The 14109-nt window shown below is 41.8% G+C and overlaps 1 protein-coding gene across 3 annotated transcripts in view; it reads left to right on the top strand.

Moving 5' to 3' along the window:
• Positions 1 to 14109, top strand: part of ADAMTSL1 (ADAMTS like 1) — a 443438-nt gene that overhangs the window by 402736 nt on the left and 26593 nt on the right. For all 3 annotated transcript variants that reach the window (XM_089489382.1, XM_089489388.1, XM_089489374.1), the window contains 2 exons: positions 5622 to 5801; positions 9088 to 9222. In XM_089489382.1, the coding sequence (XP_089345508.1) occupies positions 5622 to 5801; positions 9088 to 9222 (315 nt within the window). The remainder of the gene's footprint in view (positions 1 to 5621; positions 5802 to 9087; positions 9223 to 14109) is intronic.

The raw sequence follows: 14109 nt of genomic DNA, 5'->3' as shown, positions 1-14109 counted from the left end.
AGAAGTCCCAAGCAGTTAGCCCTTAGTTAAGCATACTTAGCTAGGTAACCTCTCCTGGCTTGAACACCCCCTCCCCAGTCTAATGGAAATGGCATTCAGCCATGCTTAGTGGCAGAATAGCTCCCCTTCTCCCAATGCAGCTGATGCCTGTAAAGTAGGTTGGGGAAACAGTTATGATCATGGCAGTAGTGTCATAATAATGACTAACTGGCGATTGTAAATAAGAAACAGTTACTTAGATTTATTCAGCTGTAACTGTTTCATATTCATAATTTCTACATAGGGTGCATCTACACTTAGGAATTCTGGGATTTATAGTTTTAGAAGGTCTTTAGCTTTCTTTGCAAAAGAATGTTGGTTCCTCACAAAATTACAAATCCCATGGCAATTAAAGTGGTATCAACCTGCATTATTTCTACAATGTAGAGGCAGTCAGACTTAGGTCTGTTACAGACTGCCAAAATAAAGCTGTTTCTGGTCTCTTTGGAGGTATGCTATTTAAATGATGCATGGGTCCTAAGAGTCCGGAGGTCGCACCAAAGCCACACTCCAGTCCTAAGCACTGGAGCGCAGCTTTGGTGCAGCTTCCGGATTCTTAGGGTGCATGCATCATTTAAATAGCATATCTCCAAAGAGACCCGAAGCAGCTTTATTTTGGCAGTCTGTAACAGGCCTAAGACTCTGAGAGATCAGCGTTCCAATCCCATCTCAGCCATGAAAACCAACTAGGTGTCCTTGGGCAAGTCACACTCTCTCAGCCTCAGAGGAAGGCAATGGCCAAAAACAAACCCACCCTCTGAAGAAATCTTTCCATGAAAACCATGATAGATTTGCCTTAGGGGGACCATAAGTCAGAAATGACTGGAAAGTACACAACAACAGCAACAACAAAAGATGCACTCCAAGTCATGATTTTGAAACCATTGCCACACCTGTAATCCCCCCAACCTACTTTGCTGAGTATCAGTTGTATGTGGAGGAGTTCTACTCTGCAGGTGGAAAGTTTCCATCAGGTTTATGGGTGGAGGTGAGGGGTTGGGCCAAGAGAGGTTATTTGGTTAAGTATACTTAACTGAAGCACGTTACAGAGCGCCCAAGAAAGGCACTCTGCTGCTGCCGCCGCCGTTTGCTACATCCGGGAACTGCAGTGGCCAAACTGCGTGGTTCCCGGGCGCAGCAAGAAAGAAGCGCCGAAATGGCACTTCTTTCTGCGACCCGGAAGTGGCGCCGTGAAGCGCTAGTCACGCACTTGCGGCGTCTGGATGCTATGCGTCCGCAACGTCAAAATGGCGCCCCCCGTGTGGACGGGCGCCTCCATTTTATACGGATTCGGTCCGTATTAGGGTTGAGGGCATTCTCAACCCTAACACACCCCTTCCTAACCCTAATACGCCCCTTCGGCACATCTGTAACGCGCCTGAGTAACTGGTATAATATTCTGGCGAAGAAGAAGAATTAGTAGTGGTGGTGATAGTAGTAGTAGTAGTGAGTCCGGTGGGGAACCATCTGCAAGCTGCCTTGAGGCCTATATTTAGGTGAAAGATGCAATCTAAATTTAAAGCCAAGTTAAAGTGTCATAAATAAAAAGGAGTGGATTCTTTCTACAGGTCTTCGTTTGAATGGAAATTTAGGGCAGAAATTCAGCATTCTTTAGTGGAACCTTTTAGACTTCTTTCACCTGAAGTTACTATGGCCCTTATACTTCCTTTTCACCTACTGTCTTTTTCAGATGTAGTGGGAAAGCTACAGTCTGAATTTTCACTGTGAAAATAGTCACAGTTCCACTGTCTATCTCTGTCCAGTGCCTTATGCCTTTTATACATTTCCATCCGCACTACAGGTGACCAACTGCAGAATAACTAAAAGGCAGAGCCAAGAACCAAGAAAAGCTCTTGCTCCCCCTACTGTCAATGCCAGGGAGCAGTAGCAGCTCTGTTTGCATCTGCACCTGTCTCTTTATGTGGAAGCTTTTGATATTCTTGCCAGCTTGCTGTGATTTTGCTCTCTTTATCCATTTCCTTGCAAGAAATCTCACATGAAATAGAATACAGGAAAGCCTAGTGGCTGTTCATTGCCATGTACTCTCTTTCACTTTCCCATGCAATTTGCTCCAAACAGGTGGAACATTTGGTTGTCATTATTTTCTGTTTACCTTGAGCCAGCATGTAAAGGTGGAGTGGGGGAGAATAACTCAGGTAAATCAAAGAAAGGTATAAAAAAGCACCCAAACCTCTGGATATGTTGCTTTGTCTCAAGCGCAGCTGCAGATTGTAGCAGCCACACTTTAGATCAAATCTGGAGGCTCTTAGTTTTATCCAAATAAAATCCACTTTGTTGGTTGTGGGACCTTGATCGGGGTGTTCTGGATTGTGTTTCAAATGAGCTGGCAGGAACCAGCTGCAAAAAAAGAAATGAGAACATACTGTGGTGGTGATGGGGGGGAGGTAGTTTATCACTTGAAAAATCATACTGTCGTTGGGCCTGAAAAGCCGAGTATCTGATACAGAATAGGATGTGTGTTAGGTGGTGTATCATTGCACTGAAGTACTAAATAATTGTCCATTCTGGTTTGACTTTTGCCAGGATTGTAGATTTCTATTTGAGTGTGTCCTACCATTGAAATGTTTTGTGGACAAGGTTATCATTCCTTTTAATCCTGAACTGTGACTGGCTGTTGCAAGAGTTCAGTTCACAAAGCAGCTCCACAGAGAAAGCAGGGAGAATCCTTCATGCTTTGGTGAAAGCCAAAGTTTGCAGATTTTTTTAAAAAAGATGGGAGCTAAGAAGAAACATTAAAAAAAAAACAACCAGAATATTGCAAAATGAAAAGTTGTATATATTAACAATTGTGCAATAGAGGTGAGAGGTACCAGGGAGCACAAAAATGATCAGGAGGCGGTAATTGATGCTTGATATTTTATACTTGATGTTTTTAATTTGTTGCCTGCTTATTTTATCGACTCCTATCATCTATTATTATGTATTATTTTACATGTATATTGTTCTCAAACATTGTGGCTGGTGGGTAGGATTGCCCAAGTGAAAACTGGAGATGCCCCCTGTACTTTTAATAGTTGTTTAGAAAAAGGAATTTCAGCAAGGGTTTCTTGTCACCTGGTTTCATGAAAAGCAACACTTTGTGAAATCCCTTCTTCTGCATCTAATAAAGATACATATGCTGTTTCAAATTTTCAGTCTGGCAACCCTACTGACAGAGTTCAGGGCACACTGAGGCGCACAGCGCAACAATTTATGGTAGGCCCCAGTTGATTCTAGGGCGCGTTACAGACTACCCGTTTGGGACAGCCTGTAACTGTCCCTTTCCCCACCAGATCGGGGCCTCAGCTGCCACAACGGCAGCCTCCAAGGCCCCGATCCACCACTTTCCAGGCCGCAGGGAAGCTGCAAAAGGCCGCTTCCCTGTGGCCTGGAAAGGGGTGTCCTTGGGGCTTCATGCCCCAAGGACACCCGGCGGCGGCGGGGAGGAGGAGAAAGGGGCCGCTTGGCCCCTTTCTCCTCTGTGTCACTAGCGCAGCCATGTAAAGGCTGCGCCCCGCAACGCAAAGCTGGAAGGAGCTCCGAAACGGAGCTCCTTCCGGGGCCGCAGAAAGGGCACCCTAGGTGCCCTCGCACGGCCCCATTTAGAGGTGGCACGGTCGTGACGTAGTCATGGCGGCGCCCGTGTGCATAGGGCGCCGCCATTTTGTATGGACTCAGTCTGTACTAGGGTTAGGGGCATCAAGAAGTGACACCCCTTCCTAACCCTAGTACGGACCCAGTCTGTACTTTTATGCCCGTTTGTAACGGGCCTGAGATTGCTAACAAACTCAATAGCTCCTATTTTTTCATGGCTATTTCATTAAGAGGCAGGGCTAAATGAGATGCAATGCAGGAGATTGCAGGATCTCCAGGAAACTTTCCTGGCTTAACTTTGACATTTGGACTGAAATTCCCAGCATTCTTCACTATTGGCTATGCTCCCTAGTATTGATGGATGATGGAGTCATCCAACAATATGTGAAGGCTGCATTGTATCCACCCCTGCCAGATAGATACAAAAATAGAAGCTCAAACTTCCCTTGGTGAGGGAAGATGCTCCAATACTGCCTGTTGATGTAGAGCACTGGTGATTTGGAATTAAGGAGACACATGAAATGTTTAAGTCATCCATTTGGGGGCAAAATCCAATTGTAGTCCTAACTATGGTATAATAATTGACTTTAATGGTATTTAGTAGTCACTACTTGCACAAGTTCTGCTGATGTCAATGATTCTACTACTTTAGTTGGGAATAAAAATTAAATTTAGCCATGTGTATGTGTCCATGTCTATGTCCCACAGTGGGAAGACAAGGCATGTTAAAAAAAATTTAAATTAAAATTTTGTGAAAACTACCCAGAGAAGGAGTAGGAATCAGATAAAAATCAAGTATTTTTTAAAGAAAATCCAGATGCATCTGCAAATTAAAGAATGCATTTTCTGAACCTATGCTGCTTTTTTTAAGGCTTAACTTGGGCTAAAAGCATGCAGAGATTACGAAGCTTATCATATGACACTATTATATTGCAATTGCACTATGTTAATCACACCTTTCTGTTGCTGTTGTGTGCCTTCAAGTCATTTCTGACTCATGGCGACTGTAAGGTGAACCTATCATGGAGTTTTCTTGGCACAATTGTTCATTGACAGTTTGCCCTTGTCTTCCTTTGTGGCTGAGGGAGAGTGACTTCCCCAAGGTCACCTAGTATGTTTCCATAGCCAAGTGGGGATTTGAACTCTGATCTCCCTAATCCAAGGTTCAAACCACTGCCTGGATCTTAGTGCATGATGCTGTGGCTCTCCTGGCACTATACTATGCTGTGTTGTTGCTGGGTCATTTGGAAATTAATCTTATTCCCAGTTGAAATAATTTATTAATTACCCCTTATCCCATTATGGTTTCACTATCCAGCTATGGCTGGATTATGAATGCCTTGTTCCACTTTGTTGTGTTATTAGCAGCATAGTGAGTATCGCATAATTATTTTTAAAATTAATGAGGAGAGTATCACAATAACACAATTCCACTGTTATCCTTTTAAGAATTAATGTCTAAAGAAACCATGGGCTCCAGGAAAGGATTGAAGACTAAATAAAGAGTAAATACACAAAAGGGTAAAAAGTAGTATTCAAAAGCAAGTGTTGGTGAACAGCATAGGAAAAAATGATGGCAGTAGTGTGGTATCTGTTCATCTTTCCAACCTGGATAGGAGTGTTGGTGGTTCCATAATAGTGTCGTTGCATAGTTGAGCAATTGCACAAACAAACAAAAAATCATTGAGCAGCAGGAAGAACAAGCAGGGTGGTGAAATTTCAAGTGCAAGAAAGCAAACACAGGAACTAACACTGCTGAAGTGTAAATGTAGGGATGATGCAAAAGAGCTCATTCCCATTCCGCTACCTTTCCAAGTAGGGGAGAAGCAGCTTTCAAGCAGCACATCCTGAAATAACTGACTAGTGTGATAAGCACCCAGGTTACTTCTGTTCTGTTCAACAACATTCTTACTGGGTGTACATAATGTCAACAGTCTCTCGATGGCGGTATGTCTCTCAATCTTTATTTTAATGCATTTTCTTATCAGGTGTGCCTGAAGCAGAACTCACTTGGTTTAAGAATAACACCAAGCTGGCCTCCGGCCATCACCTGCATGATGGGTCATTGCTGATTGCAAATGTCTCCCTTTCTGATCAAGGGTTGTACTCCTGCAGGGCAGCCAACATCCGAGGGGAGATGACTGAAAGAACACAGTTGATGGTCCTGGGTAAGATTAAATTTATACTCTCTTTCAAGGAGCTAATAGTTCTTGTCATTTATTTTTTTTAAAGAACAAGTGTCAGCTGTGATTTAATCTGTAATCCAAAGAGGCAGAACCATATTGCCAGAGGATATAAAAGATAGTGACCTGAGGCCAAACTAGGTATTAAGCGGGCCTTTGTAGTTAATTTACATTTTTTTTAAAAACTACAAATAGTATCTGCTGGGTAGAAGGTGATACTTAACAGGATCAGGGCAGGCAGGTAAAGATACTTTAACCCTTTCATCCTCTCCTGTAATCAAGAGGAAAATTTGTCTTCCTCCTATGTATTTGCATTTGCAGCAGCAAATAGGTATCTCTATTCACAAAGGAAATAGTAGCTTCAGATGAGGAATATTCTTCAGGTATGCGGAGGGAAGATCCAGCATTGTGTAGTTATTTGAGCATTGGACTAGGATTCTGGATACCAGCGTTCAAATCTCCCTTGGCCATGGAAATCTACTGGGTGTCCTTGGGCAGGTCACACTCTCTCAGCCTCAGAGAATGGCAGTGGCAACCCCTCTCTGAAGAAACATGCCAAGAAAACCCCACACCATAAGTTGGAAATGACTTGAACATACACAACAACAACGGGGCGAGGGGAGAGTTAATTTTTTCTCCATAGCTGCTTTGTTACATTCACTGGGGTTAGGGGTACAGGACCCCCATGAATGTGGGTAAACCACAAATTAAAAAAAAACTATACACTTGTCCCTCCGTATAGGTCATAACTATATTTTGAAAGGAACCATGAGCTAGTAAAGTTATTTCAACAAAGGAGTGATATGTTTCCTATAACCAGCCCTAGTCAGCACTCATGCTGCAGCATTTTGGACCTGTTGAAGTTCCAAAACATTTTCCAAAGGCATCCTTGTGTAGAATGTGTTGCAGTAGATTATGTTGCAGTAGTACAAATGGCATTGATTGTGATTAAAACAATAAAACAAAATGTATTGTGTACTATATATATATATATATATATATATAGAGAGAGAGAGAGAGAGAGAGAGAGAGAGAGAGAGAGAGAGAGAGAAAGATGTAAAAAGTGGAGGGAGGAGCTGACTGACTTGGGTTGGTAAGCTTGCTCTATCAGGGACAGGAGAAGCTGTGGCCCTCTAGATTCACTGGACTCCCAACTCCTATCAGCAGAGCAGATGATCAGAAATGGCATCTAGAAGGTTTCCTATCCTTGCAATAGTTCTTATATATGATATAAAAAGAGTAACCACAACAAATGATCTTCAAATAGATTGCTTCTTCCCCCTCAAATGAAAAGTGGGCTTTTTAACGTGCTGAAAATTCCATCCCTACCTCAACAAACACCAACACCTATGGAAATTTCTGACTTGCAGTCTGAAATAGCATTCTTCCTGTATTCATTTCCACTGACTTCAAGCTCTGGAGAGTGTCAGTCACATCTGAGAATTTTACACCAGTTTTCATGCTGGCTGAAGATGGAATGAGTCTCTTCTCCAGAGCGAGCTTTCCCAAATGAAGGCAATATCCTCCTGTTCTCTGTCACACTCATATTGGAGAAGTAAGCCGTGTGGTAAATCATAAGGTGACACAGACCAATTTCACACCTCACTGACAGATGCATAAACCTAACTTGCCTTTATTTTTTAGAACAAATACAGAAACAGGGACTCAGTTCATCGAAGGGTGAAGTTTACTTTGTCTTGGGTTTCATGATAATAGCAGGCAGTTTAAGTTTAGCTGGGTGATTTGGAAAGCCATTGTCAGGCCCTAAGCATGAGTGGAAATGTGTTCCTAGAGCTGATTTATGGTGCTTGCTGATGGATTTTCCTTCCTAATAACACGTTTGTTCCATTTTTGCTCCCAACTGCTTGAGAGATGAAAGACGGAGGGCTGAGTTGAGCAAAAAAGCTACTGCAGATTTGCTAATGAAGTGTGCACATTTTGGAGGGCCTGGGTGTATTATTGCTTCCTTAGACACACAAAAGTACCCAGGGCAGACCTCATTTTTCAGGGCTTGGTGCTTTGCTTGTGCTTAATCTCTGCTGACTCAAACTTCCAGGGCAAAATATGTACACTCACCTTAGTTATGCCCCCTTCACAGTACCTCTCTCCCTTCCTTGCTCTTTCTCACTCTCTTTGTCTCTGGCACCATGTTGGAAAAACAGACATTCCTGATAACCCATTGTCGATACAAAGACCTGCTTCATATGTACATTTATTAATCATAGTACAGGTTGAATCTCTCTTATACAAAATGTTGGGGACCAGAAGTGTTTTGGAATTCAGATTTTGGGGGAATTTTGGAATCCCTCTATTTGCATACACATACATGATGAGATATCTTGAAGATGGGACCCAGGTCTAAACAGAAAACTTCTATATCTGATGGCTTGTGTGAACTGATTCCACTGAAATGTGTTCTGTCTGAACTGAACAGGAGCACTACGGCATTGCCAACTAATCCATTTGTACAGAGAGGCCACTCATTGCTTAACGTTGAAGTCCTCAGGGGATGAACGTCCCTATGTGAAAGAGCCTTTAGTCGACTTTCTGTCATATTTCAAGGAGACTGGCTTTTCCAATACCTCGAAGTGTGCACAAACGTTTCTGAATTAGGGATTCAACTATCTCTGAAGTCATCTGGAAAATTCACAGTGTTGCCAGGGGAGCTTAGAAATGTCCATGCTGGGTAGAAAAACCCATGAAGTTCAACAATGTTTCTACTGAGAGATTCCTCTGGGAGGTGCATAAGCAGGGAAATGAAAGATCAGTATCACCGCTGTTATTCTACAGCTTCTAATAGTTGGAGATGTTTCTGCCTTGGGCTAGATTCCTACAAATAATCCCATCTTATTTAAATTTAATTAATACTTTTTAAAAAGTGATCACCAAACACACCCAATGATACTGCATTTTGTAGATTAATGATGGGCCCTAGACTTAGGTCTTTTTCATAGGTTAGTCCTTTTGATCTGCTGTCTTCACATTAGATCTGCCAAGTTGCTTATACCTATTAAAATGGTTTTGTTAACAAATATCCACCCATTTATGGACAAAAATCAGCAAGGGGAGTGATTTTTTTGCTCTTTTTGTTGTACTATTTCTGCCTCCTTCCTTTTTTCCTTCCTTCCTTCCATAATTCTGCTCATCCTAGAAGAAGATATTGTCCTCTTTGAGAAGCAGACTCTCCAGTGTATCTAATAATGCCATAAATGGTACTAAATAATATCAACTATTTCCTTATAATATCTCAGCCTTTTCATTGTGTTTCCAGATCCACCACAACTCCCTCCTCAATTGGATGACATGGCAGCCATTTTGTCCATCAGCTGGCCAGGCATTCCTTCTGTGATAACATCTCCTTCAGGGACCAGAAAAGTGCTTAGTCCTGGGAGTTCGGTGCTCATAGGTAAATACATTTCCACCTGCTATAATCTAGAAGGAACAATAGACATTTTGGGTAAAGAATTATTTCATGCATTCATTGTTACTCCACTCCAATTTGAAACATACACAGACACTGGAGAGTTGATTTTAAGTGGGAAGTCTGACCAGGAATCCATTCCCCACTGTACCAAAATATTATGTGATTATTGCAAGGAATTTGATCCAGAAAGTATTGGCTTCTCTTTGTCCAGATGGAAAATAATCTGCTTAAAGGGCTCATGCTCACAGGCTTCTAGAGGGATATTGCAAATGGCATTTGTAGATTAATTACCAATAAAAGAGGATGTGAAGAAAGTGGGATAGATGGGTTATTTCCAATGTGCTAAAATATTAATTTGACACCTACATCCTCATTTCAATATTTCCTTCAATATTATCCATGTTTCCTATTAATTTTTTTTACAAACAGTCTCTAGTGTTTCCATTCCCACATATTTTGTCAAATCAGCAGAAATGCAACCTTTCTAATGTTCTCAGTTTCTTAACGTTAAGTGAATATGATTATGATTAACTGAATTAAGTTGTAGAGGAGCTCTGCAAAAAGCTCATTCAGCGGAGGGGACACACTCCTTTTCAGGTATGTATGTATGTATGTATGTATGTATGTATGTATTTATAGTATAGACAGATTCTACCCAAGAGCGAGAAGAAGAGGAGTAAACATGCTACCTCAGCCTCCACTTTTTCCAAGGAAATAATGTGATATTATGAGCAGAACAAACCACTGGTGCAAAATAATATTTTATCGATAATTAGCAAATGGACCATGTGTATGCAACAGAGAAATTTCTCTATTCCTTAGCTGATAAGAAGTCAGAATCCCCTCACAATAATGATGAACTGGTTCCTCCAAGGCTACATCTGTACTACAGAATTAATGCAGTTTGACACCACTTTGGTCCAAAACACATTGCAGAAACAATCCAGTTTGAGACAGCTTTAACTAGCCTGGCTCAGTGCTAGGGAATCCTGGGAATTGTAGTTTATTGTGGCACCAGAGCTATCTGACAGAGAAGGCTAAATATCTCACAAAACTTCAATTCCCAGAATCCCTTAGCATTGAGCCAGGGCAGATAAAACGGTGTCAGACTGGATTATTTCTGCAGTGTGTTTTGGACCTTTAACTGTCATGGCTCAGTGCTATTGAAATATGGGATTTTTAGTTTTGTGAGTTATTTAGCCTTCTCTGTCAGAGAGCTCTGGTGCCTCAAAAAACTACAAATCCCAGGATTTTACAGGATGGAGCCATGACAACTAAAGCAGTATCAAATTGTATTCTGCAGAGTAGCAGCATCCCAAATTAAACCCACTCACACTTATCCCAAGGCTAACACATTTTCTTCAAGTTAGTGTGCCCCTGGTTTTCCTCCTAAAATGGAGACCAAAAAATATGCCTTGTCCTGGGCTGAGATGCCTGTATCAACCTTCCGGAGAATACTGGGAGCTTCTTAAAGGGGCACATGAGGGAAGAGGGTGATGCCATTCCCTTCAATGTGTGACAGAGTCTCTAGCTCTCTAGCAGCGGAAGAGAAGGCTTCAATTTAATTCCTGAGGAATGTGGATGTGCCAGTAGTACAAAGGATGATCATATATGGGGCTGTAAGGGTGTTTGACACTGTCAGTTTACATAGTAAGTTACTAACTAAGTGTTCCTGAAGTGCCATTAGGCCAGTGCAGAAGATTATACATGTCTGGAATCCTGTTAATCAGTTACAATATTGTATGCCTGTCTTACAACATCACAAGTCACCTTTTCAGTCATCACATAGGTCAGAATTCTGTTCCAATCATGTAGTGACTAAAAGACTCCACAAAGAAGTACACCGTACAAATTCCACAGCCACCACCCCAACATGGCCATTTCCAGGTTGTCAGAGAGTGGGAAGATCAGCAGCAACACATCCAACAATTTTCACTTCATCAGCAGTGAGCACTTACACTTCTCTGCTGGTCCCTCCTTTTCTCGATAGTCCAGAAATTGTCATGTTGGGGGAGGATGTGTATTTTACAGGGTGAGAGGGTTTTTTGGGAGGGGGGGAGTAGTGTTGGAGATCTAGCTACTTGAGGACAGGTGCCTCCCAGTGTCGGATCTTGGCCACATCTCTGTATTTGTTTCTTCATATCCGCAATGCTGTGTTCTGCAGTCTAAGCATGTACTCCAAAATTCACAGGAATCACATTCACCCTATAGTGTCAGCCTTAAAGATTGTACTCAGACTGAGGGGCCATTCAGACTACCTTTTACCCCAGATCAGGAACCGATTTTTGCACACAAAGTTCATATTCACCCCAAATCTCCCACAAGGGAATCCGAGGCTTGCACAACAGTTGAGGGGCAAGTGCCCCTTAGCACGGGTCTTTTCAAATCAGAGTAAAAGCTGGATCTTTTTTTTTAAACAGTTTCGGCAACGGCAAATATGAAATTGTCCCTGATCATGATCAGGTCAAGTTCATGGGAGGGATTTAGGGCAGAGGGAGGGCAGAGCATTCCCTCCCCTTCATCGGGGTGAGGGAGGAGGAGGAAGCCAGGGGAGAGAAGGGGCCCATGGAGGGCAATCGGGGTAACGGGGGAGCAGGAGGAGGAGAAGGAAGGAGCAGGACGAAGGATCAAGTTCAGGGTAGGTCAAAGGGAGGAGGCAGAACAGAGCAAGACTCCGCTCTTGCACCAGGCTTTTTTATTTTTTTTTATTATTATTATTATTGACAGACAATGTGCATGTTTTTTTGCTTCAGGTAGATAGATATATAGATAGAATGTGGCTGCCTGCCTGTTCACTTTCCCTTTCAATTCCTTGCTCCCAGCAGCAAGGCACTTTGCAAAAAGCATTATTTTTTTCTATGCAAATGTTACAAATGTTATTTTTTTAATTTATTTTTGACAGACTATGCACATGGTTTTTGCTACAGGCAGATAGATATATAGATAAAATGTGGCTGCCTGTTCACTTTCCCTTTCATTTCTGCTTCCAGCAACACGGCATTTGCAGGAGGCTTTTGCAAAAGGCTTTTTTTTCCTATATTATTTTTTTCTATGCGAATGCTACAATGCGAATGTTACAAACGTTTCTCTTTCCAATTTGGCAAACTGATAATGCTTTTGCTACTGTCTAAGGAATTCAGGGGTAGCTGAGGGAAAGCAATGGATGCATGGCATCCTTTTCTGGCATTCCGAGGTGAGGAATTAATTATTGTTATTATTACATGTGTATGAGGCTTTCTGGGGTGGCAAGGAGGGGAGGATGCAGGATGCAGAGATGGCATTAGATTGCATTTAGGGGTTGAAAACAGGGCCAAGGGAAGATCCATAACCTGCAGTGACCCAAATACCCACAACACAAGAGGTTTTTAAATTTGACAAAATCTGCGCATACTGGCGCCTGTTTGGGGTTTTTTTTAAAGGAGGGGGGAAGGGGGAAATCATGCATCCAATTGCCCAATCGCTGTAAGAAACGTCACCTTTACAAAAGCGGAAGATAATTTGATTGACAGCAAAGGAGCCTTTTTTAAAATTGGTTACCGCAAATGTGAATTCTCTACTAAGAGCTGCAATGGCATTCAGGAGTAAATAACCCTGATTAAAGTGTTTCGTAGCGGGCACTTGCTTCTGGAGAGATTCAGGGGGAGGGCATCCGGATCTACCCAGTTCCATCCAGAGCAAATAGCTCAGTATGAATGGGGCCTGAAATGAGGATCATTGAAGGACTTGAAAACTAGGATAAAGACAATATTTTATGCTCCTAGCCAAATTAGATTTAAGGGATCAGTCATGTGTATCTTATTTGTGTCTCCCTTGTACATAATAAAAGGATCTGAGTCTATTTTTACAAGACATTAGAGTTCTGCCCCCATGAAATTTTCCTTCATTCCCCAGATTTCTAGCATTGTGGAGAGTAAAACATTTAACATTGTTCACATCTAGGACATTTATTTTTGCTGTGCTCACATTCCCTTGGAAATTTTGCTCTTTATCTTTGAATGTCTAAATCCAGTGCTGAACTGAACTTTAGATTACTGCAGTGCTAGACATTTGAAGAATGAGAGGAAGTTTCATTAGGGAGGGCAGAATTCTCACTTAGAAAGGAAATGACCTCCTTTTGCCCCCACCCCCATAGCTACACATCTGGATATGGTACCCCTATCCATTTGATGTTTTAAAGCTTAATACTATAATTATTTTTTAGTGTTCCACCAGTATTCCTCTAAAACTAGAGAAGATACTACTTTCAGCCCTCCATATCCACAGATTTTTTTACCCACGAAGTCAAGCATGGCTTGAAAATATGTTAAAATATATAAATTCCAAAAAGTAAACCTTGATTTGGCTATTTTCTGTATGGGACACCATTTTACTATGCCATTGTATTTAATGGGACTTGAGCATCCATGGATTTTGGTATCCACAGCAGCGTCCTGGCATCAAACTCCAGCAGATACCAAGGTCCTACTGTAGAAGAGAGCCTGCAGTTGATTCATAACCTAAGCTAACAGAAGATGCCCTGGAGGCTAATTGAACTCAAAAAGAAGCTTGGGAACTTAATCCTTTAAGGACAGCTCAACCACATCCAGAACAGGCTGAATGCCAACTTCCATGTGGTGGCATAGACTCTATTGTCCTCATCATTCTTATAGTTTAGTGTGAAATCTGCCTTTATTCCTTACCATTTGACCGATGTCCAGATTATGACCCAGACTTTCAGTACAAGTTGTTTAAAAAATAATAATAATGCTCCAATTCATAGGAGATATTAAACAATAACAGTACAATTTGCCAGTAAAGTGTGCTTTTTACGACCAGAGAAGTACAGTCAACTGTAAAAAGGAAATCCTGCTGTTCCATATTTATTGTCTT

The sequence above is a fragment of the Sceloporus occidentalis genome, unplaced genomic scaffold (assembly GCF_023333645.1).
Source record: "Sceloporus occidentalis isolate IW3139 unplaced genomic scaffold, rSceOcc1.0.p SCAF_1, whole genome shotgun sequence".
Lineage (NCBI taxonomy): Eukaryota > Metazoa > Chordata > Lepidosauria > Squamata > Phrynosomatidae > Sceloporus > Sceloporus occidentalis.
The sequence above is the reverse complement of the archived record's forward strand: the minus strand, read 5'-3'. Positions and strand labels throughout refer to the sequence as shown.